The sequence below is a fragment of the Condylura cristata genome, unplaced genomic scaffold (genome assembly GCF_000260355.1).
Source record: "Condylura cristata isolate star-nosed mole 26May11 unplaced genomic scaffold, ConCri1.0 scaffold00022, whole genome shotgun sequence".
Lineage (NCBI taxonomy): Eukaryota > Metazoa > Chordata > Mammalia > Eulipotyphla > Talpidae > Condylura > Condylura cristata.
This window is the reverse complement of record NW_004567123.1, coordinates 3,691,619-3,719,614: the sequence shown is the minus strand read 5'-3', so window position 1 is coordinate 3,719,614 and position 27,996 is coordinate 3,691,619. Positions and strand designations below refer to the sequence as shown.

Here is a 27,996-nt window from a genome sequence, read left to right as displayed (position 1 = left end):
AAAGAAAAGTTTATTTTCTGTTGCCCTCATATAGGGTTATTTTTACTGAAAAGTAGTTTTCAGTTTGTGATACTGAAAGAAAAAGCATAGCACCTTTCCTCTCTTCCATACTTTTTAAAAAATGTAAGTTAGAGTCCTACATTAATCTGGAGCAGAGCTTTTTTCTTTTAAATTATCTCCTAAATTTTATGTTACTGGAAGATGAAAATGAAGCAACTACTAGCAGTTTGGCCCACCCAAAATGTATTCTACTCTTCATTTGTTAGGTAAAATAAAACCTATCTCCTTAAAGTGCCATTGGTGTTTAAGAATTACTTGTCTGTAACCTATTAGGTGTGTCCACTTGTTGGACTTCACAGGGAACAAGCTGATAGTCAGACCTGGTGTTGGTAACAAGCCAGTCCACACAGTCCTGCAAAGCTGGACATGCTCCTCAGACAAGTGACCTCCTACCTGAAATGATTTGGGTAGGAATGCAACTAGAAAACATGAAAGAAATAGAGATTTTGAATTCCATAATAGTGTGTTCAGCAAAAGACTGATGGGTATTTCACAAACTAAAGCCTAGTATCATGTGGGGAAATAATCTTTGAAATCCTCAGCACAGACCAACTAATGTTTGAACTCGACAATTTTCTAAGGAAACCATAGCTCTGTATGGCCATCTTATTCATCATTTATTGCCAGTCCCTAGAAGCTCTCAACATTTACTGTAACAACCATTTGTAAAAATAGGTGAGTCATAAATTTCTCTAATCTAAGTTTAAACTTTGTTCTGCTGTAAAGTTTGTGTTTTCAGCTTTGTGCTGAGTGCTTAGAGAAGCTTAGACTGTAAGATAAAAGTGGAGACATTCAATTGCTGTTCTCAATGAGTTTGGTCTTGTTGTGAAGTCTAGTCAGGCATGAAATAACTAGAGAACAGTACCTTGTAGGAGTTGTCTGCAGTGTGTTAAAGATTGTCAGATCTGTCTGTGCTAAAGGTAGAAAGATTTCTATGAATGAGATAGAGAAACTTCTAGACAAACGTTAGTCTTAAGTAAGTCTGACATTTGTGTTGATCAAACTGGAGAACATTTGTCCCAACTGGACATTCAGGTGTTATTGTGTATAATATGATGGTGAAGCATAAGAATGCAGATGCAGGATATTCTATAGAGAAGTTATAAATAATTGTTAACCACTAAAATTCAAGTGCTTTTTCTTATCACAGTTCCTAAAAATGGGGAAGCTGAAATGGACTTCCTGTGGAGAAAAGCTGCTCCATGGCAGCGGCCCCTCACTCCACCTTTGTATAGCAGCAGTAGTGAGTGTCTGCTAAGTACCACTGCTGTACTTGCGATGAGACACTAACTATGCATCATGGCATAGTCCTTTGCCCCAGGTTTACCAGCAGGTCAGGAAGTGGAATTACAGACAGACTAAGCCAGAGACCCCACATTTCCAGACAGGCTTTTTGTCCTATACATTATTTAATCTTCCTTTGAGTCAGCTGCCGCATTTTTCAAATTGGAAGACAAATATAAAAATAAAACTTGTAATTGTGAATTTCCAGCTTCTCTTGAAAACTAGGAAGGTCTAGCATCACTGATACCATCCATTTTGGGAGCTCAGGGTGACTGGCCCTTTGCTGGAGGCACTCACCCCAGCGTTCCAAATCCCACCCCACCAGCTGGAGACACTTAAATTCCTCCCGAGTTGTATTGAGCCTCAAATAACTGTTTCTCCATCTCCATCATCGTCTCTTCATCTCTTGAGACTGTATTTCCATGTACTTTAATTTAATTTGTTTTCTGCCCATTTTGCTTCTTGAATCCCCCGCTTTATTATTATTGTTGTTGTTGTTGTTATTTTAAATATCATTTATAGTAACTTAGGGGTTACGCTATTTTACTTTTCCCACAGGTGGTGTTATGGTTTTGTTTGATGATTAATTGATTGATGGCTTTTGCTGGCTTTTGTATATGCTCACATCTCTTTTGTCATTTTTGTCATCAGGGCAGTGAATGGGATTGAGGGTTTCAGATGTCGGTGTGGATGAGTTGGGATGGGGCTGACTATTGTCAGTGGTGCCCTGATGGTCCTTCTTTCTGGTGGAGGACTTAGTAGCCCCTATACCCTCACTGAGGGTACAACAAGTAATCCCCTGTCCCAAGGAATGGGAAAGGGAAGTGCAGACCAGAATGCCTGCTCTTCTGTTGTCTTTACTGAGGACACAGTCTGTTCAGAGCACCCCAGCTCCTCCTAAGTTTCCCTGTCTTTCAAGGGAGTCAGCCTTTACACACCCTCTGCTGCCCTTGCACGAGGGCTCCTGACTGGGCTGACTGCCCTGCCACCAACATCCCCTGCTGCAGACCACAACGCCAATGTTCTTCTCTCCAGCTGCCACCTCTCTGATGAAGTAGAGTCTCCTCAATGCCAACCCTGTTGAAGGCTGCCCAGGTTCCTGCTGTCCAAAGGATAATCAAGTCCCACTCCTGTTCAGGGCACTGTTCCTAAGCAGTGTTCCCCAGGCTCCCTGCTCCTATAGCTGCACTTCATGTGGACCAGGCCCTGCCGTTGCCTCTCCTAGGACCTGCCAGTCAGGACAGCTGCTTCATTGCTGGGGCCACCCTCTAAGGGATGTTGCTCCTAGTGTGTGCTATAATCATCCACTTTTCCTTCAGGAGTTGTTAGCTTTGTTCTGTTTCAATCTTAACTGTGACTATATAAAGGGGGTAACCTGATGTCTTCCCTCTGCCGCCATATTACTGCTTCCTTATCTTCCTTCTCTTAAGGGTAGGTATTATTCTGTGAATTGAGTCATGACAAGACTGAGGTTTCCAGGCAGAATTAGGGCCCAGATTCTGTCTGAGGAGAAATAAAAGGTGTTCATGGTCAGGAATCTGGAAGGTTTTTAGCAGCAGAGCTGAGAGTAAAGAGCCTAAAATCAGTCAACATGGGCTAAGAATTCAGATTTAGAGTTTAGATAAGAGCTGAGGACCTAGCAAGGACTTAGAGTACCCAGAATGTGACCTAGAGTCCAGAAAAAGGCTTGAAATTGGGGAAACCCTTTATTTCCTGCCCAGGGCAACAGCCTGCTTCAAAGTGGGCAGGGCTTGAGCCTATGTTCACCGCTCTCCCTCCAGTAAATGCACAGAGCATGTTTCCTTCACCATTGAAATAGCGGGAGCATGCCATCAGCTTGATCCAGATTAACTTAACCAGATTTCATACCATTACAGAGTAATAATTTGCTAATTAACATACGTTATAAATTGTTTTTTAAATAATTTTCATTTTCTTCTTAGGGTATATTTGTATATTCCTAATGATAATGAATAATCACCTCTTTTAAAGTAGAAATTCTATTTTGTTCTTGCTATAATCTCCCAAAGTTTTTTAGAATCATCCTTCTCTCCAGATAGACATCTTTTTTTAAAGATAGTCACAAAACTCTCTCTTTAGATGCTACCATGATACCATGATGTACCTGAGCTTAAATAGTAGCCAAATTATTAGCCTTCACCAGTCCCTCAGTAAGGGATTGATGAAGGGAACAGATAAGGAAGGTTAAATCTATGTATCCATGTCTTCCTGTTCTTATTAATAATAAAATTTTATTGTGTTGGGATTCGAATAGAGAAATAATAGTCATTTTTCTGCATTCAGAAATAGAGGACGTAACCTATACTTCAGCCAGCAGTTTTCAATTTCTTAGCAGTGACAATTTAAGTAAATTTCATATGGGTTGTGGAGATCTAACTTTGTTATGATTGACAATATAAAATTAGTCTTTTCTGCTGTTAAGATTATCTAGCATTCCTATCAGGTGGAATGTGGAATGAGATTGCACAGCTGTGGATTTGAGCATCATTAAAGTCTTTAAAGGGTTAAAAGTTACTTCCTCTGATGGATTTTAAACTGCCACATACACACAAAGTTTTTCAAACTGCCCCTTTTTACATCTTTGTCAAGAGACGGTCTGGTTGTTGCATTTTTATGTCTAGATTATATTACAGATATATTTCAATAAACTCCGAAGAACTGCTGTAGATTCTAGAAGCTGACCGTCTGTGCTTAAATAAACATTTCATGCAGCACCTGTTTTATTTTATAGGTTCTATAATCACAGTGACATTCTGAAAAAAGACCTTGAAGCCGACAGAGCAACTGTCCTTCACCAGCTTCCCAGAATCTTCCCTGGGGTTGGAAGCAGTAAAAAACAAATCAGGTATTAACTTTCATGAAATTGCTGCTTGGGATGCAAGTTGGGATGGTTGTTCTTGTTCCCAGATGCTTCCAAATGAAAAGAATCACAGAGTCGCAAAACACTAGTCCACAGTCAACACTAGTAGTCACTTTGTAGTCATCACTTTAACTTTTTTATGAACCTCACCATCTGCTTCTTTATATTTGTTTCTGATTGTTAATTGCCTATAACCCTTCTTATAGCAGTGTTCTAAGGACTTACTGAGAGGGGAGAGGATACCTAATATATTAGTAGAGAATAACCCAGTATATAATTCAGGGGTAGCTTTACCTAGCTGGATGTCTTTGGTAGTTCAAACTCTGTCGAGGACCAGCCCCAACTTTTGTTTTTAGTCCTGAAGAGGGTGGAGAAAGTGTCGGCGCTGAGGTTCTGTAAGAGAGAAAATGAGAGACAGAACACTCCAGAGATTGGAGAAACTGCACCATTTATTGCCCGGACAGCACAGGGTTTTTATATGGTAAAATTTGGCATCATTTCTCGATACCCATCATGTCCACATATTTTGATCACACAAAAGAACAATATGAAGCATTACATGATTAATTACATTTCTGGGAAAGAAGGTGAAACTTTACAGTCATATTTACTATATCAAGGTGCTAATTTATAATTGATCATATCTCAGAAAGCCATACTCAATCATTAAAGACATCACTATAAAAAAAAAAGTTACTTGTTATCTAAGAAACATTAAATTACCATTACTAAGACTTACAAAGGTCAATATTGTTTCTTCATTGTAAAGCCATTTTAGTCTTGCCTTTCTAAGCAATGGATTCTTGTGGCCTAACAAATCAAGTAGTTACATGTCTTAATTCTTTTAGTAAGGCAGGAGTGGAGACAATGCACCTGTTCACCTTAAAGGGAACTTACGTGAATGTTCACCTAGAAGGGTACTTCCTTGAAGCCAGCTTCACCCATTCCCCGCGAGCAGGTCCGTGACCAGGTCAAGTGGTATGAGCGAAACTAGGTGCAACAAAATCCCAGATAAGTGCCTCAATTTCCAAGGTTATGTTAGTGAAGCAGGTCCCCCAATCCAAAAGATAGGATGCATACTTCTTGCACCAATAAGAATTTGGAGCTTGTTCAAAACACTTAGGACTCAGTGGGTCAGGAATCTGTGGATGTGACCCAGCCACCTAAGTTTTAATGATCCCTTAAAAGTGCTCTACTCCCCCAAACTTGAAAGCCAGCACTCCAAGGATATGCTTTAAATGGCCGTAAAGCTGGGACAAGAGAAAAGGTTAATTGTAAGGTAGTTGGGACATGTGAGCCATGATTCTGGTACATCCTTCCCAACCGCAAACCAAAAATATTTTTTATACTCTCAGCCCACTTTATGCAGTCTGGGCTCTTTTCATGGCCTCAGGAACTTTGTGGCATCTGGACTATTCAATGAATATATACATTATAAGTGGTATATATATATATATATATATATATATATATATATATATATCTGGTACCTGGTAGGTGCCTAATTCATATTGTATAATTATCAGTATCCTAAACCTGGCTTTTATTTTGGGGACTAACTATATTTCCTTTTATTAAAATATGTCCCACCATTTACTAACAGAGAACAAATTGTCAGCAGGTGAGTATATGAGAAAGTGCACCTGAAAGGACCTTACTTGACTGAGAGAGTGAAAAGGTCTTTGGGTCTGATTATCTTATATCCAGCCTCATATTCTTTCCCTTTAATGTGCCATGTAGGCTATTTTATGGCAATGACTTGTTTTAGAGTAGAATCCAGTATATGTTGGACTCCATCAAGGCCTGGGAGAAGACAGGATAATGGTCTTTAAAAGGATCTTGTCACAAGAAAATGAGTTCAGTCATATGCTGCCGTTTTTTTTTTTTGTTTGTTTTTTGTTTTTTTTTAAAGATTTATTTATTTGTACATACAGAACTGGGGTACAGGCCAGAGGCTCAGGAGCGGCGAGAGGCTTCACCAGAGACAGAGCGGGGAGCAGAACAGGCAGATGGACGAAGTACACTGCTGAGGGGAGCAGCGGGCGGGTCAGGAGAGGTCTGCCGCGCCATGTGGTCTCCCCCGGGGCGGGCGGGAATCGAACTCATGCGGAAGTGGCTTTAGCTTCCCAGCGCTGTGCTTTAACACGCTGCGCCACCAGGGAGGGCCCATATGCTGCCGTTTTACAGGTCACATAATAAGGTTCGCAAGTCCTGAGAGTGTTTATGTATCTGTACTAATGATATAAAAGCTATGAAAAATGCTGAAAACAATCTTCCTAGTCAGTTCCTTTTCAGCTAAGATAATGCAAGAAAATCTTACCTTGTGAAATAAAAAATGTAGTCTTAAAATGCTCCTTTATAAGGGGGTTGAAGCCAGCTTGGGAGGAGTCTATTCTCTTGGTAACTTGGGTGGTTCTGAGTTGTAAGGCTTTTTAATCAGAGCCCCCCTTTCTTTCTCCTTGCCTTTTATATCTTGACATACTGTTTGGCATAAACCACAGTTGTGGTGTGTGGCATAGAAAGCTTATTATATATATTTATAATGTGCTGTGCAAGATGCCTTGCTAGACTAAATGATTCATTGTGTGACTCTCTTAACCTAGGTTGCCAAACTGTGGGTGACAAGATATGATAGCTACACCTTCTAGACTAACGTTCCTTATAGTTTCTCAACATACATAATAAATACAGCATTGATTTCCATTATGAAAGGTTGTATTTTATGTGACGATCTACAGTTATTATAAGTCAGCCTTTCATAAGAAACAATCCTTCTTTATGACCAACACAAATTTTAAAATTAGTGTCGAGCTTTCAAGACTGTCTCTTTGCTGCAATCATTTTTTAAAGTTAGATAAAGAGGTCAGGAATAGTTACTATTGTCAATGTTATGTTCTGTTACATTTAGATTTGCCCTGTGTTGTGACTAGGGCTGCTGTTTAATGTATGTTGATTGTCATGGGTTCATCTTTAGCCTTGGAAACAGTGCCATGTTTTTATAGGACCTTTGAGAGATAAGCAGTCAGGTCTTTATAGATTCTTTCTCACATGTTTTGATCAGGGCATCAAGCTCCCTCCTCCCTCCTTATTTTAACTACCTTTTGTCCCTCAATACCCACGTGTTACTTCTGAGTGCTCCCTTAGGTGAAATATTCCTGTCTGCTTTGTGATTTCCCTTGGATGGAAGCAACTTTCTGGTCAGTTTGATAAACCATTCTAGAAATACAGTTTGGGAAAGAATGATCTACCTTTCTTCTTTATTTATTAAAGACTCTAATGTCATATAATTCTGAGCTAAGCAGAGTGGCAAGGCTTCAGCAGGTTATGCACTCCTTAAAGCTTACTCAGTAGAAGTCCTGACCAAACAATGGCACTCATCATGTCTCTTTTACTTGAATTCATCTGTAGAATGGGGCACATGCCCCATAGCATACTCTAAAAAAGTGTGAAGACATGTGCATTCCTGATTGCAAAAACAGAACATCTTAAAAGAAAAAAGAACAAAACCATTCTTAGCCTCATTGTTGTTTTTTATTTTTTTATTTTTTTGCTATATCAGGAATTACATGTTCAAAGACCTTCATCTGAAAGGTTTACTATTAGTAGGAAGAGAACCAAGTCTTTTTAACTTATAATGAATTATTAAAATGGTTCTGTCATTTAGACTAATTGATAGATAATCATGTTCATTATTGCCTTCTGGAAAACATCGTAACATAAAAGTGATTACTTAGTAAGTAGTTCTATTTATCTGAAAGCCATAATGAAACTGCTCATTATTTTATTTATTTCCAGGTGCAGATGATTGTCTCTGTTATGGCTACTTTCAAATACAATTGCCCAATTGTGCTCTCAAACTCAAGCTGAACTATTGAGTCAGCTTTATATTGTTTGGGTTATAGCATGTAAAAACCTCTTAATTTCAATACTGCCTAGGCCATGAATAAAATTCAGGCATTTATTACTTTCTCTGCATTTAAAACTTTGGTCTAATTACTATTTTGTTATAAATCAGCTGTAGTTTGGAAAAGCTAGTCCATTTGTTTAAATTTCAGAGATTTCTGATTGGAAGCCATTCCAAGTATATGATAAATATAGACTACTTAAAGTCTATTTTTAAAATATTTTTAGTTGGGGCAGTATTAAATTAGCTGATAACAAACTTTTTATCCCCTATGTGGCATGATGTTATAAATGCCTGATGTAACGTAGGCAAAAGAGGAAAAAGTCCTATAATTCCTTTGTGCCACTTTGCAAGTTTTCTGATTCAGCGTGTTTATGTAGAACATGGGCAAGACTCCATGCAGGACAACCATGGCTTGTGTATTCCTGGCCCAATCCATCTTGAAGTAAATCTGTAAGAAAGCCTGGTTTTGTGCTTTAAGTGTTGGCTTAGCTGTTCAGCTCACAGCTCGATGCTGTACCTCCTTCAATAGCTCATTTACTGTTTGACCTCATGCAAGTCAATTAATGGGTTTTATCCTTTTGTGAAGTAAGTATTATAATGATAGGAAACCTTAGTTAATTCTTTTCATGCCATAACCCAAGGGATGGTTACAGTTGACTGGAAATTACTAGAAAATAGTTTTGCCTTGGCTTTACAGAGAAACTCATCTCTGATCATTCATTCTCTCCCAACTACTTTAAGTGATTTAATTCATCCTGATGAAACTTGTTTTTAAGCTTAATTTAACCTAGCTATACATACTTTCAGGCCAGAAACACAGTTAGTTTACTTATTGTGAGACTGTACCTACTAAATGAACTAGAATTTGCTTATGACCTGAGTGTATGTTCCCTGTGAGAATATCTGTAGGTTGCTTCATTTACATAGAATCAGAGCAAAGGAATTGGTAATTTTTTGACATCAGTGAGTTCTTATTCATGTAACTAAGAACAAAAAGTGAGGCTTCTAGAAAGTCAGTCAGGCTTCTGGGAAGTAAGTCAGAAGCCATGGAATCATTCTGGGAAGTTTTTAAGTAAATTCAAGGATTCCAATGAAGTATCTGACTTTATTCGAGACTTGGGGCATAAAAGGGTTAATTCTGGCTAATGTCCTAATAATTAACTTTGCTAAAGAAGGAATGGTATAGTGAACATCCATGTCCCCCTCCAACCAGATTTATTGTTCTCCCCATATCTATGCATCTGTCTGTGCTTCTTGATTTGTCTTCAATCTCAACCTCTTTTGTTTAGTGCATTAGCATACTTGTTTTTAATGCATAATTACACTTTAAAAAATTTTTACTCGGAAATTTTAAAGCATTCATAAAGCAGATATACTGGTATAATGATGTTCCATGAACTCTCTACTGAGATTCACCAATTGTCAACATTTTCCAATCTTATTTTATCTCTCTTCCCATTCTTATACTTTCTTCTGGGGGTAGTTTAAAATATATAATAGGTTTCATTCACAATTAAACACCCATAAATATTTAGATACCTAGCATACAAGGATTTAATACATTATTACTTAACAAAATTCTTTGTCTACCTCCTTGTTTTTGTAAAACATTTTGCCTTGATTATCTCGAAATCCTTTTACATTGCTTTGTTTGAGTCAGGATTCCAATGATATTGTCTGTAAATTGGTTGCTCACTCCAGAAATGTGATTACAGTCCAGGCCAGGTATTTTAGCGGGACCGCATCTTGGTGGTAGTTGTAGTTATTACCCCTCCTCAGGTATCTGATCACCCTGTGGTTACTGGTCCTAAGACTGATGCCTCTAATCTAAAGTTTCAAATGCAGTTTTCACAGAATTAAGATTACTTTCTAGGTGTATTTGTTAATTTGCTCTTAAAAAATGTTGACATTCTAATTCCTTCATTTCTTTTTCATTTATTATTTGGAAGAATTTCTCCTTTCAAATACTTGGTAACTGGAATCCACTTAAGTCCCACCAAGGCAGAATGAATCCTTAATTCTAGCATCTTTACCTAATAATTGTCAGAATAGCAAGTTGTTGCTCTTTGTTGTCTCCAAAGGTTTGTTATGTATTAATTGTGGCAAAAACAAAATAGATAACTCAGAAATTATCTTACCCATTTTTAAGTGTGTACAGTTCAGTAGCATTGAGCACATTCCCATCATTGTATAGCAGATCGCTGGTACTATTTGCACCTTAGAAAACTGAAACTACAGGCATTAAACAGCTCTCCAGTTCTTCCTCTTCCAATCCCCTGAAGTCTCATTCTCCTTTCTCTATGTGAATTTGACTATTGTAGTTATCTTTATGTGTATGGAATTATGTAATTCTCTTTTTCTGACTGACTTCACTTAGCATGATGTCCTTAAGATTAATCGTGTTTGTAGCATGTGACAAGATTTACTTCCTTTTTAAGACCTTGGTTTTCATTATATTTTGCAATTTTTTCTGATGAGTTTATGGATTTTTATATGTTTGCTCTATTTCGGTATACTGCAGTCATTATTGGTGTTATATTGTGCATTTTTGTTCAGTGGTAGCACTTCAAGATAGTCCCTGAGGCCTTTTCACTTGACTCTGTAGTCTTTGATAATTTCCTTACTTTCTGCTATGACAAGGTATTCTAGACTCATATTTACATCTCTTGGTCCACACCAAGAATAGGAGGCCTGCTTCCTTTTAGTATCTAAATACAGACTAGGCAGCAGTAAAGGCCTACTTTGCTATTGTAATCTTAATTTCTATTTTAACTATAAATAGTGTTAGGACAGGGATGAACTGTTGAGATGGACATGTGATCTATTTTGTTAATCACATTTAAGAAAAATCTACACAGTGATTTAAAAACCATGACTGTATTAGAATCATTGCATGAGATTTAAAAATTCTTGATGACTGGTAAGATTGTTCACAGAGCAGTTTTATTAGGCTCTGTGGGAAAGGCACAAGCCATCTGAATTTTGCAAACCACCCTAGGGTGTCCCAGTATATAGCCAAAGTTGAGAATTTTTATATAGTAATGAAATCATAACTGAAATAAAATAAAAATTGGGAAAAAAGATACCTGGACTCTGGAAAGTTTCTTTGTCCATAATATAATAGATTCAAGACTTTTCTGGATAATCTGTCTTCTACAAACTTGGTTTAAAAATATGGAACGTCACCAGTTACCCGGCACTACAAATCTCTTGTGTATCTTCTGTTTCTGTTTTGTAGATCTGAACAAACTCCAGCCTCAGGCTTATTGAGGGAAAGATTGGACCAGGATGCTGCCACCTTGAAAGAACATAATGATTATATTAAAGAAGAGGTAGCTAAGCTATCTGAAATTTCCCCAGAAAACCTGGACCAGGGTACAATGGTTAGTAATTTTATTTTTTCTTAAATAAATTTCAAGATGTATAAGCTATTCATCTGTAGAAATAAATTTTTTATAACAGTTTATTTTTACATCATTTTGTACATGTTTTTTTTTTTTCATCTCAATTGTAATCCCCGCGAGTTTCCCATCACTGAGTCACCCGTGTGCCATCACCATAGACCTGTGCACTTCCCTCCCCCCACCCCCCTGTTTTTGATCCCATTCCCTACTCCACCCCACAAAATGTCTCTGGTATATGGCTGTTCATTATTCTTATTATTTTCTCGCCTGGTCCATTATACTCCTGCTATAAGCAAAACCATCTGGTATTTTTCTTTTTCTTTCTGGCTTATCTCACTAAGCCTGATCTTTTCCAGCTCCATCCAAATGCTGCAAAAGACATGTGGTTCTTTTTTTTTTGGTTGCTGAGTAATATTCCATTGTGTATATATACCACATCTTTTTAATCCAGTCATCTACTTTTGGGCATTTGGGCTGCTTCCTTGTTTTTCCAATTGTAAATAAAGCAGCAATAAACATGGGGGTGAAGGTATCTTTTTCAGTCAGTGTTTTTATGTCTTTTGGGTAGATACCTAGGAGTGGGATTGCTGGGTCATAGGGAAGCTCCATGTTAAGCAGTTTGAGGAACCTCCAAACAGTTTTCCATAGTGGTAATACTAGTTTTCATTCCCACCAGTAGTGCAGGAGAGTTCCTTTTTCTCCACATCCTCGCCAACATTTGTTGTTGCTAGTTGTTTGAAGATGTGCCATTCTCACTGGGGTGAGGTGGTATCTCCTTGTGGTTTTAATTTGCATCTCCCTTATTATGAGTGATGTTGAACATTTTTTCATATGTTTGTTGGCCATCTGCATTTCCTCTTTGGAGAAGTGTCTTTTTAGCTCTTCTGCCCATTTTTTGATGGGGTGTTTATTTTTGTTGAGTTTTGTCAGTTCTCCGTATATTTTTGTGATCAGTCCTTTATCACTACTTTTTTGTGAGAAAATGTTTTCCCAATTAGTGGGCTGTCTGTTTTTTGTAGTGTCTCTTTTGCTGTACAGAAGCTCTTTAACTTGATGTAGTTCCATCTATTTATCCTAGCCTTCACTATTGTGGCGTTGGGTGCTCTATCTTTATAGATGTCACTGAAGTGTATGTTGTATAGTGTTTGGCCCATCTTTGGTTCCAGGTATTTTATGGTTTCTGTTCTTATGTCTAGGTCTTTAATCCACTTCAAGTTGATTTTTGTGAATGGAGTGAGGCAGTGATCTAGTTTCTTTCTTTTTTTTTTTTTTTTTTGCATATAGCTTCCCAGTTTTCCCAGCACCATTTGCTGAACAAACTTTTTTTGTTCCATTGTACCTTCTTTGCTCCTTTGTCAAAAATTAGCTGTCCATAAACTTATGGGTTTATATCTGGTTTTTCTATTTGAATCCACTGGTCTGTATGTCTATTCTTATTCCAGTACCATGCAGTTTTGATTATTATGGCTTTGTAGTATAGCTTGAAGTTTGGGATTGTAATTTTTGTTTTTTCCATTTTTTTTTTCTTAGACATGAGGGTTTTGGCTATTCGAGGTCTTTCGTTGCTCCATATGAATCTCTAACATTTTTTCTATTTGTAGAAATAAATTCTTAACAATGATGAATATTTGTGAAAAAAATATAACAAGTGAGACTTTGTGGTTTGTTTGCTTTAACTTTCTGATCTCAGACCTTTTACTGAATGTTTTATATAATAATCTTAACTTATTATATGAAATTAAATCAGGTTATAGAGTCACCTAATTAAATATATCTACCATAGCATTTACTGAGAAACTTAGGAGCCTCTTGTAGCATTCAGGTTTTTTTCTCTACTTTATACTTTATGAATGCTGTATGTCATTCATGTCAATTTAGCAAATATATAGTGATCCATTTCTCTACCAACCCAGATCCATTACAAGTAAGGGAGTAAATCAGATGTGCACCCCACTCATTTCTGGAGTGTGGCATAGTGGGAACTGTGTAAGAAGAAAATGGCAACAGGTATGGAGCCTTAGAAAAAGAAACAAAATTATTGTATTTAGAAGGGCAGTGAGATTTATTTTATTTATGCATACAAGAGCTGGGGTATAGGCCAAAGGTATAAGGTAGAGGATTCACCAGAGACAGAGTGGGGAACAGAACAGGCATATGGACTGGGATCCACTGCTGAGGAGAGCATCGGATGAGACAGGGAGGTCTGCTGCCATGTGGACTTCGTGATGGAAGGATTAAAGGGGGATGTAAGGTGAACCTTGAAAGACACACAAGTTTTTGACAGCAAAAAGTACAAGTGGGGTGGAGGACGGGACATGTGGAAGTGTCATTATGAAATGAAAAGCAGACCTGGAAAGCCAACAGTATCCAGGAACCAGAATCTTTATGACTAGTGTGGGCTCCAGACCAGGAAGATAGCAGTAAAGTCAATGGTAATGACCAGCCCTGTTCTCCAGGATCCAGTCAAGGCAAAGCAGTTTGTACTTAGTTGAGTAGATTCTGAAAAGCCACTCAAGCTTTTTGATCAGGACTATTGTAAGATTTCTGCAGCACCTAAGGGAAATTCATCTGCTTAGATTAGCAAGGAGACTGCAAGGGAGGGATCCCTGCATTGGTTCAGACAAGACAAGGAGGGGCCTGACTGAGGAACTGGTGCAGAGTGTAAAGGTGCTGAACAGAAATTAGAAACTGATGGAGCAAATTCCAAAAGAGAGCCACAAGGGAAGAACTGAGAAGCCCAGGTCTAGTCTTAGTGATTCTCTGGAAAATCTTATATTCAGAGAGTTGAACTTTCATCTCCAACATATAATACTTTATGAACTTGTCTAGTTTCAAAGTATCTTTTTTCATCCTTAAATACAATCTGGGTTTTCTGGCTTTGATCCTTTTTAAGTTTTGTTTTTTTTTTTAACATAGATATAGGCCACGTGACCCACCTGGAGGGGAGCCTTACAACCTCTGTATCAAGGTCGGACAATGCAGTCCACTCACCCTTCATGCATTTCTGAGTAACTTTGATGCTTCTAGAGCATGCCACATCCCCACTTTTCCTTGCTCCCTTAATTAAAAGGGAAAAGGATTTTTTAAAAATATTTCAAACATACAAACATACATTGCTGTCATGGGCAATCCATGCCTACCAACATAAATTCACACCTGTTGTTACCTTCATACCACATTTGCATCAGACCTCTCTCTTCATCCCCTCTTCCTCTTTCCTCTATTTTTCTACCCACTCTTTTTACTTCCCCACCCCCATCTCATCTCCTCTCTCTCTTTCCCTTTCACTCACATTCTCTCCTTTCCGTCTTTTATCCCAGCTCTCCCCTCCCTCCCCTTCCTTCTTCTGAAAGAAATTATTGTAGATACAATAATGTGCCTCTCATGGATCCCATGCCCCTTTTCAGAGATACTATATATATGTATCCTTCCCACATATATTTTCACTTAACTACATTATATGTGACCCAATAAATAGTCTTGTATTGTTTGATGTATATTATGTATGTAAATATTCTTTAAGAAAGAACAGTTGGGCCCTCCCTGGTGGTGCAGAACTAAGAAGCTAAAGCCACTTCAGCATGAGTTCGATCCTCGCCCTGGAGGTGACCCACATGGCACAGCAGACCTCTTCTGACCTGCCCGCTGCTCCCCTCAACAGTGTACTTCATCAGTCTGCCTGTTCTGCTCCCCTCTCTGTCTCTGGTGAAGCCTCTCACTGCCCCTGCACCCTGGCCTGCACACTAGTTCTGTATGCACAAATAAATAAATCTTTAAAAACAAAAAAAAGAACAATTTTCTTTAAGAAAAACAGAACCTGTGATATTTTTAGGTCCATTCGTTATTTGTTGATACATGTGAGTCTTAGGAAGGAGTTTGGTTTTGTTTTGTTTTGTTTTATTTTTTGGTTTTGGTTTTATTGTCCATTTAATTTACTACTATCTTGCAACATTGTTTTCCATTCTAGTTCACTGCAAGTTCAGGGTATCAGCCATGTAAAGGGTAAAATAGGTGCTGGTTGACTGCTTTTTGCTGTCTAATCACCTTTTTAAGGGGTTCTTTATATTAGAGAACATATTCCATGTTCTGGACAGCCAGTCCACTCATATGTTTCAATAATATCTCCATTATTAACAGGAAGGTGGCTGTCCAGTTAATAACTTCCAAATCAAAACTCCCTTGTAGTTTTGTTCTTCCCTTTTAAATAATAATGATCTTATTTTGGTGACAGTCATAAACATTACCAATAAATTAATAACAACAAAAAAAAACACTCCTTAAAAATGGAGTAAGCAGGCAGTTTCTCCATAGTTAGGTTGAGAATGAAGAGCCACAGAGGCCTAAAGGACAATGTCACCAAAAGGCAGAGCAGCCCTTTCATGCTTTTGAACAATATCCTTTTTTGCTTCTAGGGCTATGCATCATCCATTTGTACTTAGCAAAAATATATACATTTAATATGTAATATAAGTTAACTATGTTTCTGTAGATAACAATCTTAAAAGGAAGAGATTTTCAAATTTTAAGAATACTCTACTAGAAATTATTTGGTTAAGAGTTGAATGAAGCTCAGAAATATTTACTTTGATCTCTTGGGTAAATGACTAATTAAACAGGCCCATGTAAATGATGTTTACCTGTGGGTTCCCTTGCTGTCAGTTGGAGTCAATCTTGTCTCAAGTAAATATATCATTAAAGCCACAGAAACTCAGATTAAGTCCCCTTGAGACCCGATAAGGTCCTTAGCACCCAAATAACCTACTAGGTAATTACATAATTGAGCTACCTGCTTTTAAATTGGAAAAACTTATAATTACTTCATGTGAAAAAAAAAATGAGCTGGGTGCTTCATAAAATACAAAGTGCCTTAATTCTCCTTTTCTCTTAAGTGAAGTCTGTTTCTATTCAGGAAAACTCCACACAAAGCAGAGCAGCTTGCTGGTTTCACTCACAGTGTAGGACTGTCTAGTCACTTATCACATACCACGCTCACCTCCCACCCCCATAAGGACATGACTGGCCATGGAAATCTCTTCATCTCTCCCTAAATAATGAACTGGTTTCTTGTTTTAATCTTTTGACTAGGCATTTGCTGGCTTATTAGCAAATAAGTCCCTTTCTTATCATTGCTACATTTCTTATTCCTATCTCCTAAAATTTACATAGATATTACTTAAGTGATAATGCTTCTAAAAAAAATGATTGAAAGAGGAAGGTTAGTTCTCAAGGAAGAGTCCGTTCAATCTCGATATTTGGGGAAAATGTCATCTTGTATCTACATCCCTGGTTTTAAATTCTCTTGCTTTTTCTATGTCTGTATTTATAACACTGATTTACATACAGAAGGGAGTTTAGGTTTGCTAAATACTTTCCCACTCAGTTTTTCTTTGTATTTGTACCACTCATCGTAGAAATCAGATTCTTTTAGCACCAGCACCTTTTCATTGAGAAAACTACAGAGGGCATGTTTGGAATATTGAGGTAAAGAAAAAGAAAAGAATTTTCCTGTGATCCTACTTTACATATATAACCCTGTTTGACCTTATGGTGTGTGGTTTTTAATATTTAATAGATAAGCACATTTGTGCTTTTTGTGTGCATGGCTTTTTTCGCACTTGTCATAAGAGAGATATTACCTGTTTTCTCATGCTGTTACTTGGTTTCTGCTATTTCAGGTGTCTGTACAAACACCCTGGCATGGATCATTCATGGTCTCTTTAACTAGTCTTCTGTTCTTGAATGTTTAAGTTGTTTATAATTTTTCTTATAATAAAAAAATTTCAAATAACAGCTGAGCCATTCAATTTTTACAAATATAATGCTCTTCCTTCAAATGGATTCCTAAATGTAGAATTGTTAGGTCACGGAGTATTTGTGCCAGTAGTGCTTTTGCTCTGCTCTGCCACCTCTCACTCTGGAAGGGTCAGCAGAGTGCCAGAGAGATGAAATGTCATTTCTCTGAGCTCTTTATGAAACTGGATACTATCAACATTTTGTGAGCACTAAATTAAGAAGTGAAAATGACATCTAATTTTTTTTTGTTCATTTGACCTTTGTATTACAATTGAAGTCAGATTTTTACCCTATTTGTTATCCATTTGTATTTCTTCTTTTATAATTTGCTGCCTCATGTTCTTTGTTCTTTTTTCTATTAGGTAAGTAATATGTGTTTCTTAATGACTTGTAAAGACCCTCATAAATTAAATAGTAGATTTGTACAATTTGTTGTAATAATTTGAGCAATTTAATTTTCACCTTTCATCTTCCTTTGTGGTGTTTCAGCACAAAGTCTTTTCCATTGATATCTTTATTTATCTATTTAGGCTTTTAAATATCATGACTGATAAATTTGTAGACATAAATTAAGAGTTAGCCTTGGTAACTTTTGGGGTTCTTGACATAGCAGGATCCATATTTAAACTGAACTTGAAGAAAAATTGTAATACAGTTGAGCCAGTAAGTCTAGGTATTCTGTTAAGTGTAGTTCATAGGATGATTTAAGATTTGAAATATGGAGGCATCACTATCAATCATTCTGTAAATAGTGTATGCCATGGTATTGAATTATTTAAGTTTTCCTCCTAGCTCTGGGGCAACAGAGAAGTCAGGGACACATTTGTTTTGTATTGATTTAGGTTTCTGGCTGCTGAGAACTATGAGATGATCTCCAGTCTTCCTTTTTATGTTTCAACTATATAAAATGAGAAAGCTTTTATTGGCCATCAAATAAGTTGAAATCCTTGCATAATCCATTCATCAGGAGGCCTTGAAAAATTTGCTGTCTGATAGAATTTTTTTTAGAAACAGAGCTCCAATTTATAGAGCCCATTCAGTCCCAGCATGAAGTGTATATGGCAGCTTCTTCACTTTTCTTTGGGCTTTTGTTCATTTGCAGGTAAGGACAGTATTACCAGTTACCTCAAATTGGGTTCTTACTTAGAAAAATGCCTTTTTCTAAGATCTGCAAGCAGTGAATCTTGAGAATAAAGTATAGATGTTTTTCCTGATGTGGCAAAAGTTTTGATAAGAAATTGTCTGCCCTTCCTTGCCTAAGGCCCACTTTTGTTTCTTTCCCTGTTTATCATTGTACTGTGTTCCCTTTCCAGATGACCCATTGACAGATCTGCACTCTCTCTCCCTCCCAGCCCCTGTACCTCTCTTTGCCCTCCCTTATCCAGTAGTCAAGCCAACCATTCTCATGTTATTGTTTGGCCATCCCTAGAAATCCTTACAGTTATAAAATACTCATATTTGAGAAGTTACCTACAGAGTTATATTACAAGATGAATCTTTTATAACTATCTCTGTTTTAAAAGTAAAATATATATATATATCTTACAGATAGGAGTATTGAGTGGTGAAGATGAAGAGTTAAAATATACAAATAAATGAAAAACCTGCAGTATTCCCACTGCCTTTTTTTTTTTAAGTAAGTTTTTTTTTTTTTAAGATGTATTTATGTATACAAAAACTGAGGTACAGGACAGAAGTGGAGGGAGGTAAGAAGCTATACCAGAGACAGAGTGGGGAGCAGAACAGGCAGATACATTGAAATACATTGCTGAGGGGAGCGAGTTAGGAGAAGTCTGCTGGGCCATGTGGATCACCTCCCTGGCCAGGGATCAAACTCAAGCTGCAGTGGCTGTGGACAGATTCATAGTGCTGTGCTTTTCACCCCTTGCACCACCAGGGAGGGCTCTCCCCTCCCCACCCCCCCACAGGTCCCCCAAATGCCTTTTTAACATCACTGGGGCAAAAGGGAAAAAAAAGAGGGCTTAGTATAGAAATGCTGCTATTAATGATATTTTTATCAAGCATACAAGGGTTTATTTGAAAGACATTTACAAAATTATTATAACAGTTTATAGCATTCTCTTGAAGGCCAGTTAGAACACAGCTAACCACATATATGAAGAAGATATGCAGAATGACAAGATAAATTGTGTGTCATCAGTGAAAGATGAGTAAAAAGTAATACGAGTCATGAACCACCTAGAACAGTTTCCTTTGTTTGAAAATCCTGCATGTAGACTTTTTCAATGATCCTTTAATAATTTTATTCTTAAAGCATATTTTAAGTCAGTGGCTATTATGAAATAATGCCAATAAATTATTAGTTACATTTATTGTATAAGAATATGAGGAAGATACACCCACGCACACACACTGTGGGTGCCAGAGTCAGGACTTTCGGCACGTCAGGAAAACATCTATACTTTATTCTCAAGATTCACTATTTGAGGCCCTGTCAGAATGTTTGGATTATTTTAAATATCAGAAAAAGAAAAGTATAATTTTCAGTACAGAATGTGGGCCAGTTCATTTTGTTCATACCTTACTTAAATATTTTCCAACATCTAGCGTTAATTGGGCCCACAAAAATAAGAGCTTAGCCCTCTGTGGAAACAGACAGACTAGATCAGAATAGTTAGAGATCAACAAATGAAACATACCAGGATAGTCTGGGGGAGCACACTGACAAGTGGCAATTCAAGAGGTGAATTTACTCTTCACACCTCTTTAACGGGACAGGTGCTGGAGGCAGTACAGGGCTGTTGTGGGCAGCTGGGATGAGAGTACCATGGCAGCTGCAATAATGAGACCTAGTTCTGACCTGAGCTTTGTGGCCAGGACTCCATACCAGAAACCCAACCTGGAGGTCACTCAACAGAGAGCACAACTAAAATAAAACCCAGGACTACTTCATACAAAAGTTATAAAGAGGAAAAGTTCCTGGATATTAGAACTGAAACACAAACAGGTTCTGATGGCAAGGTTAATGTGATACGAAGTGTTTTGGCTAGGTATACTAGAACTTCTTCAGTCCCCTAAAATCGGCTGTTCCAGCCCCTCGGATAGGCTATAGAACAGCAGCCCAGCAAATGTTAGGGAAATGCAGAGGGGAAGAGCATGGCAGGGGTGTCAGAATAGATATCAGTAGCCTCAAATGGTGTTCAAAGCTAAAACCTCAGGGCATTATCTCCTGTGTTCTGCCTAGTGATTGTCCTTGTAGGGCAGCTTCACCTTCCTTCACATTAGTGACAAGGGACGATTAGTACCTTCCCCCTGTGTACTACGTAATAGGTTGTTGCTTCACTTTTCTTAAGATAACATGGAAGGCTTTGTTCCGTTTCTCTCTTTATGTCCATTTCCCACAGGTTGGGTAGAACATGGTCCTTTATTTACTGCTGGTATGAGTGAAAGGTCAGCATCACCACCGAGGTTTTCACTGTCAACCCCCTGAGCAAATCAGCACTACCATGTAGGAAGTGAGAAAAACACACACTGGCCATGGTACAATATCATTGTTGGTGGTTTCACTCTTGTTCCTAGTAGATTTTTGCTTTCTGGGGTAAGAAGGCTGACCTGGGAGTTAGAATGTGGGTTATTCATGCCACTTTTTCTCTACCTTTCATGGTGGTCCTTATAAAATCTGTGCTTACCACCCTTCACAGAACACCTGAGATCATATGTAAGGCAACTCCGTACCTTTTAAAAACAGATGGTAATGTGGTAGGTGAGTTTCCCTGAGCTCCCAGCAGGTTTAGAGACAAAGCAGGCATGTCTTTATCCCTGAAAGACATTATCATTCAGAATCAGGTCAGTTCTCTTTTTGTTTAGTGTATCCTCCCTGCCCACAAGGTTTTCTGCAATCTTCCCCTGTGGAGGAAGTTCAGAAGTCATTTCTAGAAGGATGGGAATACTGTTTTTCCAGACCTTTCTCAGTCCAAATCCATTGTGTCTTCCATGCCACAGAACAGTATTCATTAAGTGAAAGAGTCAGTCTTAGATAGATTAGTCAGATTAATAGAGGTAATCATATCTCATACATAAACTTTACAAATAGAAAAACATTTCTGCATTACCTAGATTTATTCCTCAAAAACATATTATTATAAATGTAAGTTGAAAAGAATTAAATTATGCTGGAAAATAAATGGATGTCATTTCATCTTGAAGATATTTTAAACCTCAGTTAAATATCAGGAAGCAAATTAAATCCTAAATAAAGCTTAACCTAAAATCATACTGAAAGACTGGGTCTTTGAAACCAAGGAGAATGTGGCTAGTTTGTTTTTATTTCTTTGTGCTTTCTTTTAAACACTGTAGGCAACAGCTTTATTGAAAAAAGCCCTTACAGAAGAGTGTGCAGATAGGTCAGCTATTCACAGTAATGAATCATCCTGCAGCTTGCCATCTATTCTGAATGACAATAGTGGAATAAAGGAAGCAGAACCCGCTCTATGGCTCAACAGTGTTCTTACAAGGGAACAAGGTAACTATTGTTAAAGGTTCTGTTACAGCAAAAATGTATTCAGGGTCAAGACAACACCCTTTTTTTCTCAAGGTATACCTACAAAATAAAGTGGGCTAGTGAATACCTCTGGTTTAAATATGTATAATGTATTATATATTTCATAACATCTTCCAATAGTATGTTTTTGTTTAGTCTGATATTTAATTCCCAGTAAAATAAGTTTTTATAAGTTATAAAATCTTAACAAAGCTAATCAATGGGCAGTAGACAATTTCAATCATTCCCTTAAAGATTAACATGATTCAATAAAGTACTATAAAGGTTTTGATAGCACATTGAAGAATTTACTAATAATTTATAAACACTCTTCTGATAGAAATTTGTAAAAGCCTAAACAGATGATTAAGAATCAATGAAAATATACCTTCCCAAATCTAATAGCCAATTTTTAATACCCAGAGATTTTTATTATTTTAGCTTACTATTAAACACACCAGTAGACTATTATAATACGTCCAGCACAGCTGTGAGTTAGTCAGGATGTAGTTAAAAGTTGATCTATGTACAAGGTTTTGAGATTTGTTTATTTTAAGCTCCACCCAAATTTGGCAAATATCAGACAATATTATTTTGCATAAAAGAAATATTAAGATACCTTAGTTTTTGAATAGCTTTCCTTTTAGGAACAGTATCATTTCAGACAAGAAATAAACCGTCCAGAACAAACCAAAAAGAGGGAGGTAGTAATGTAAAAGAAAAAATAAAGGAGAAAAACAATACAAATAAAAAGAGTAACAGTTGAAAGTCAAACACCTGAATATATCCTTGAAATACATTTTTATTATCATGTGTTCAATTTTTAGAAGTTTCAAGCTGTGAAGATGAGAGCAAGGAAGAAAGCTTGGCAGCAAAAATTCCAATCACAGGTAAAGTAATAGTTGCTTAGTGGTGCTTGAGTTTCAAACACAAGATTCAACCTTATATTATCAGAGCATTTTGGCTAGTGGTTGGTAGACTTTGCTGAATGCAGGTATATTCAACTACTACATGCTGGAGCAGGAGATTAATCATGAGAGCATAATATGTGAGCTTCTATTAATATACACTAAGGTGGAAAATAAGCATGTCTATTGAATTCTTCATAATCATGTTATACATTTACACATGTGAGCATCCCCCATCATGTAGCCTTTCAACACCTGCGTCTGTGTGAAAAGGTCAGTCTCCATGGAACACCCAGTCATTATATGGCAAACTACAGATGTTTCTGATTTCATTCTTTTCTTTCCTGTGATAATTGAATGTGTATCATTAAAATAAGAGCAGAAAAAAAGTGCCAGACAGGAAACTTATTTGTGTCTCAGTTACTAAGCCCATCTGACAATTTAAAAATGTTAACCATACAGTTTCATCAAGACCTATTAAAATTTCTACACATGTATTAGGCTTGTTTAGATGGAGTCTGAATATCATTATGACTTTTAGTTTTAGAATATCAACAGCAAGAATTAGTATTCTGAACAGAGTTCTATTTGTCATACATTTAAATTTACTAGTACCTAATATTTTGTAAAGTGGTATACTACTTCATTATAAATTCAAAGATCTGGCTTTAAATATTTATACAAGTAAATACACGATTGCACTAAGCTACTAAGGCATGCATCTGCATATGTGATGGTTTTGTGGTTTATAAGCAGAAAAGAATAGCTTTCTCTGTGACAATACAATTCATGACTGTATGATTAATTTTTTAAACCCATGTTTCTGTGATGAACTCTGGTTTTGAGAAAGGAGTTTATTGTAGAGCAATTATTGTATATTTTCTGCATCAGATAATATTTCACTCAGAAATAGAGGTTTTTCTTCTCTTTTAAACATTTCCCAGTGATATATTTATTGCAATTTTTATCTTCATTTTGAGAAAAAAACTCTGATAGAGCCTCTTTTTTTTTTATTTAGTGGGGGAAATGTAGATGATCCCAAACTGCAATAACCAAGAAGTCATTTGAATGCTTTTCTATTTATGTTTGAATGCAGAAGTATCTAATGACCTCTGAATTTATTTAAAGTTATAAAGGCTTTCTGGTGAGAAAACAATAAATGACTTAGATGCCCATTCTTCTCTTTTGAGTATTGTTTCTAATCATCCCTTGCTGGGAGTAGATGATTACCCCCTGAATTAGTACAAATGTTGTTTTCTCTTTATAAAAAGAGATATTTAAGCACTACAGTTTCAAATCTTCTTTTTATGCTGAAAGAGTTATCATTTACCTAGAAATGATAGTGCTGTTGCCATTAAGATTTTTAAAGAAATTATAATTCCAATAACTTGTTATCAATCCATCGGCAGTTGACAGTTTAAGAACAATATGCTTTGTGCCTACCATATGATTTTGGAACTTAACATTCAGAACCTTTGACTTCAATCAAGCTTTGCTGTCCTTACCACTGCATCCACTTCCTTCATTTCTCTCCATCCATTCTATCTCCCATGGAGTTAATGTTTGGAGGCCAGATACACCTTGCCTCCACTTAGTACTTTTCTCATATCTATCATTGTGTGTAAGTTCTTGACTATCACCTCTTTATTAAATTTTTATATCACTTACATAATTATCTGGAGATTTGGCTTTTGTAGAATAAGGCATCTGTCTAGTTTGATTTAAGAAAGGGTCTGCCTTTTCCTTTACAGTAGCTTTGTTGGGCCTTTCCTGTATACATGGAGTGCATTCCTTCCAGAATATTCCAAAGAAACCAAATATTACAAAGGCTATCCTAATAGCTGAGATGCAGTGGTAGAAGACCTAGGCTTTGACATAATCCAGCATGCTCTATATCTTTATTCCCTGCTCTATTTGTCTTCCTCTCTGAGCATCTGTGTTAGGATAGAAATAGACTACTTGGCAAAAATAGTCTTAAAGTTTAAATATCATGGGCCCTCCCTGGTGGCGCAGCGGGTTAAAGCACTGCACTATGAAGCTTAAGCCACTTCCTCAAGAGTTCGATTCCCGCCTGCCCCGGAGGAGTCCACATGGCAAGGCAGACCTCTCCTGGCCCGCCCGCTGCTCCCCTCAGCAGTGTACTTCGTCGATCTGCCTGTTCTGCTCCCCACTCTGTCTCCGGTGAATCCTCTCACCCTCCGCATCTCTGGCCTGTACCCCAGTTCTATATGAATAAATAAATAAATCTTTAAAAAAAAAAAAAGTTTAAATATCATGTGTATGGAAGTGCTAAGCTTATGCCAGACACTTGATACATGTTATCTGTCATTTATAATAATAGTAATACTTACTATACTTAATAGTAATACTGAGCATCTTTAGTGGCCCACAATCCCAAACATTTCCAAACCAGCAACATCTAGAGAAAAGAAAACTCGCAAAGCAGACTCAAAAGAAGAAAAGAGGCAGGAGGTGGGTGTGCAATGCCACAGAAAGAATAGTAGTCCTCAGGTGGGTCCTAGAAAGGCAGCTGGCCCCCTCCACTAATTATTCTGGCAGCTGCTAGTCTTCCCTGAGTTGCATATCTACTTGGGACCAAGAAATACCCAAGCCCTGTCTTGCCATAATTTCTCAGAGGCAGTAATTTCAGATATTACTGCTAAACTAGTTTCTGAAAGAATTTTCCACTTAGAACTCAGCTGATGATTTTAATCCAGGATATTTACCTTATCAAAAAGGAATCTTGAAGAGTTTCATGATACTTTGGAATTTCTAATTAGTGCCATGAAGAAACCCGTAGAGAAGAATCGTAAAAAGTTGACGAGTTGGGGCCTCCCTGGTGCCCTATGGGTTAAGTTTCAGTGTTACCATATGGAGACCTGAGTTCATATCCCAGCCAGGGAGGTGGCCCACATGACACAGCAGCCTGTCTTGTCTGCTGCTCTCTCCCCTCAGCAGTGTATTTCATCATATCTGCCTGTTCTGCTCCCCTCTCTTTCTCTGGTGAATCCTCTCACCCCGCCTTCCCACACCTCTGGCCTACACCCATTCTTGAATGCGTTTTAAAAAAAAAAAGCAAATGAATTTGCCCCTGGGGATCTCATGGTTAAAGCTTGTGAGAGGTGGGTGCTCACAGGTGAGGACACTGCAGAACCCCTGAGCACCAGGCAATAACCCTCCCCTCATGTGTCAACTCAAAGTATTGATGGGCTAACACAACATTTCCTCAAGTATGTTTATGCAGTATTCACCAAGACAATAAAAGGAATACGTATTTTGTAGCCAATCCCTGCACAGTTTCTGTCTCTGGAGATTCCCCAACATACAGGAGCTCATTGAAGATTCTGAGAAGGTGTCTAGTCAGTGAACCTATAGTTGAAAATAGCATTTTCTATTTGAAAATGGTATCCTTCCTATAAATGGCTAACAGAATTAATGTTCTTGGCAGAAATTTTGGGAAATCAGCACACAGACATAGAACATTTTTTAAAACCTTAAGTCTAATGAGGAGCCCCAGTTTTCTCATTAAGCTAACATTATTGTCTATGTTTCCCATGATTCCTTTATGTGGAACCACCCCTATAGATGAGATTATTTTATAATGAAACTTTAAGCTACTTATGTGTAACTGAACTCCAGATGGTGTTATGGATTGAAAATTACTTGTTAAAGCTGCTCACTGAACAGGTGACCTGTAGGTTACAATAGTGACATTTGACTGTCTGGAAGCACTCTTCTGCAGCATGGGCTTTCATTACTTTATTGCTTAAAGGCTCACTTAGGAGAGAGAAGAGAAAGAAGCCAAGGTGAAATCACAGGCACAGAATATTGACTAGGATGGTGGGAAGTTCTGAATTGTTCCATTTTCATAATGATGAGGGCCTTGGGTAAGTTTAACCTGAGAAGAGCATAAAAGCTGTTTTCATTTGCAGGGCTGGCATATACAAGGCATGACTTCTGTCAAGCAGAGTTTAACTCGAGACCCTTTTTTTCTGAGTTTTGCAAGGGAGTTTCACAGCTCACAACAGAAAACTTTCTAGCTGTTCATTTCAGCAAAATCAATCTGAGTGTGAGTTTGAAACTCAACTCACTCCAGGTGTGAGTTTCTCTCTGGGTGCTTAAACTTAACATGGTGGAAACCTGTGCTCTGGGCAGTACTCCAGAAGCAATCATGTATATTCGAACTGACTTTCCTTCCAATGCTGAAAGACAGTGTTCTCATTCCATATTAAAGCAATCAAATATCTCAACATTCTCATTTCTGCAGGTAGTCAGATACTCAGGCCAGTGTTTCCCTGAAATGCTTATGCCAGCATTAAAGCAATGCTTATCTAGATTATGAGGAAAAAGTCTCTCTGAACTACTGATTTACCCAAAGTGAAATTTCCCACATTGGCAATTTTACTTGTATTCACTCTCGGTTTGCCTTTGAAAGTTATGTGAGGTTTAGTTATAATAGTTAATGTTACTTATGCTAATGGTCCTGGAACTTATCACCTAACACAGTATCTGGCACACAGTGGGCATTCATTATGTCAAAAGAATGAATAAAAATGAGAATTTTAAGGAGTTTCCTTAAATGCTTGTTGATTCAGACCAGAATACTATCTCTTTCAGTCATTCACTCCACCAGTACTTTTCCCACCCCACGTGCCCATCCTGGCAAAACTCATCTCCTTAAGCTCCATGTGAAAAGGGCTCTCAGCTTTTATCTCAAGAGGATTAAGCCTCTAAGAATGTCCATTCAGCCTCTCATTCTTTTGACACCAATTCTCTTGGTCAAGCTGTGTTGAAAGTGGTTGCCTGACTGTGCCATTTCTCACTGATACTCTTCAGCAAGCTGAAATATTCAAGGCCATATTAAGGTATGTCCATTTAGAAGCTTTGTGGGAGGTCAGCATAGATCTGAAAGGTGCTACCTGGGGTTTTGAGCAGTGTTTCCCAAAGCATTATTGCATGAGTTTTACATCAAATTAGAAAAGGACTAGAAACAGACAATGGCCATCTTGTCATTGGCAACTAAATTTATGCTGGGAGAGAAGACTCATGACAACTCTGAACTGCCAAAGTTAGAGTGGCATAATACCTTCACCCCCCGGACTTACTAAAAATGTGCCTCACTCATGCTACCCCAGAAATACATGAGAATCAGCAGAGACATGATACTTACTGCACCTCAGGCAGGGAGCCCCTAACTTGTGCAAACCAAGGAACAACTGTAAGTTTCTGGATTCTACATGGCAAGGCCAGGCTGCCAG

The 27,996-nt window shown here is 37.6% G+C and overlaps 1 protein-coding gene across 4 annotated transcripts in view; it reads left to right on the top strand.

The window, feature by feature from the left end:
• KIZ (kizuna centrosomal protein) overlaps positions 1 to 27,996 on the top strand; it is a 106,568-nt gene that overhangs the window by 56,150 nt on the left and 22,422 nt on the right. For 3 of the 4 annotated variants that reach the window (XM_012728425.1, XM_012728426.1, XM_012728424.1), the window contains 4 exons: positions 4,097 to 4,210; positions 11,371 to 11,515; positions 21,647 to 21,812; positions 22,658 to 22,720. In XM_012728425.1, coding sequence (XP_012583879.1) covers positions 4,097 to 4,210; positions 11,371 to 11,515; positions 21,647 to 21,812; positions 22,658 to 22,720 — 488 coding nt within the window. Of the gene's footprint in view, positions 1 to 4,096; positions 4,211 to 11,370; positions 11,516 to 21,646; positions 21,813 to 22,657; positions 22,721 to 23,756; positions 24,764 to 27,996 lie in introns of those variants that run through there. The other variant, XM_012728427.1, reaches the window with a different exon arrangement.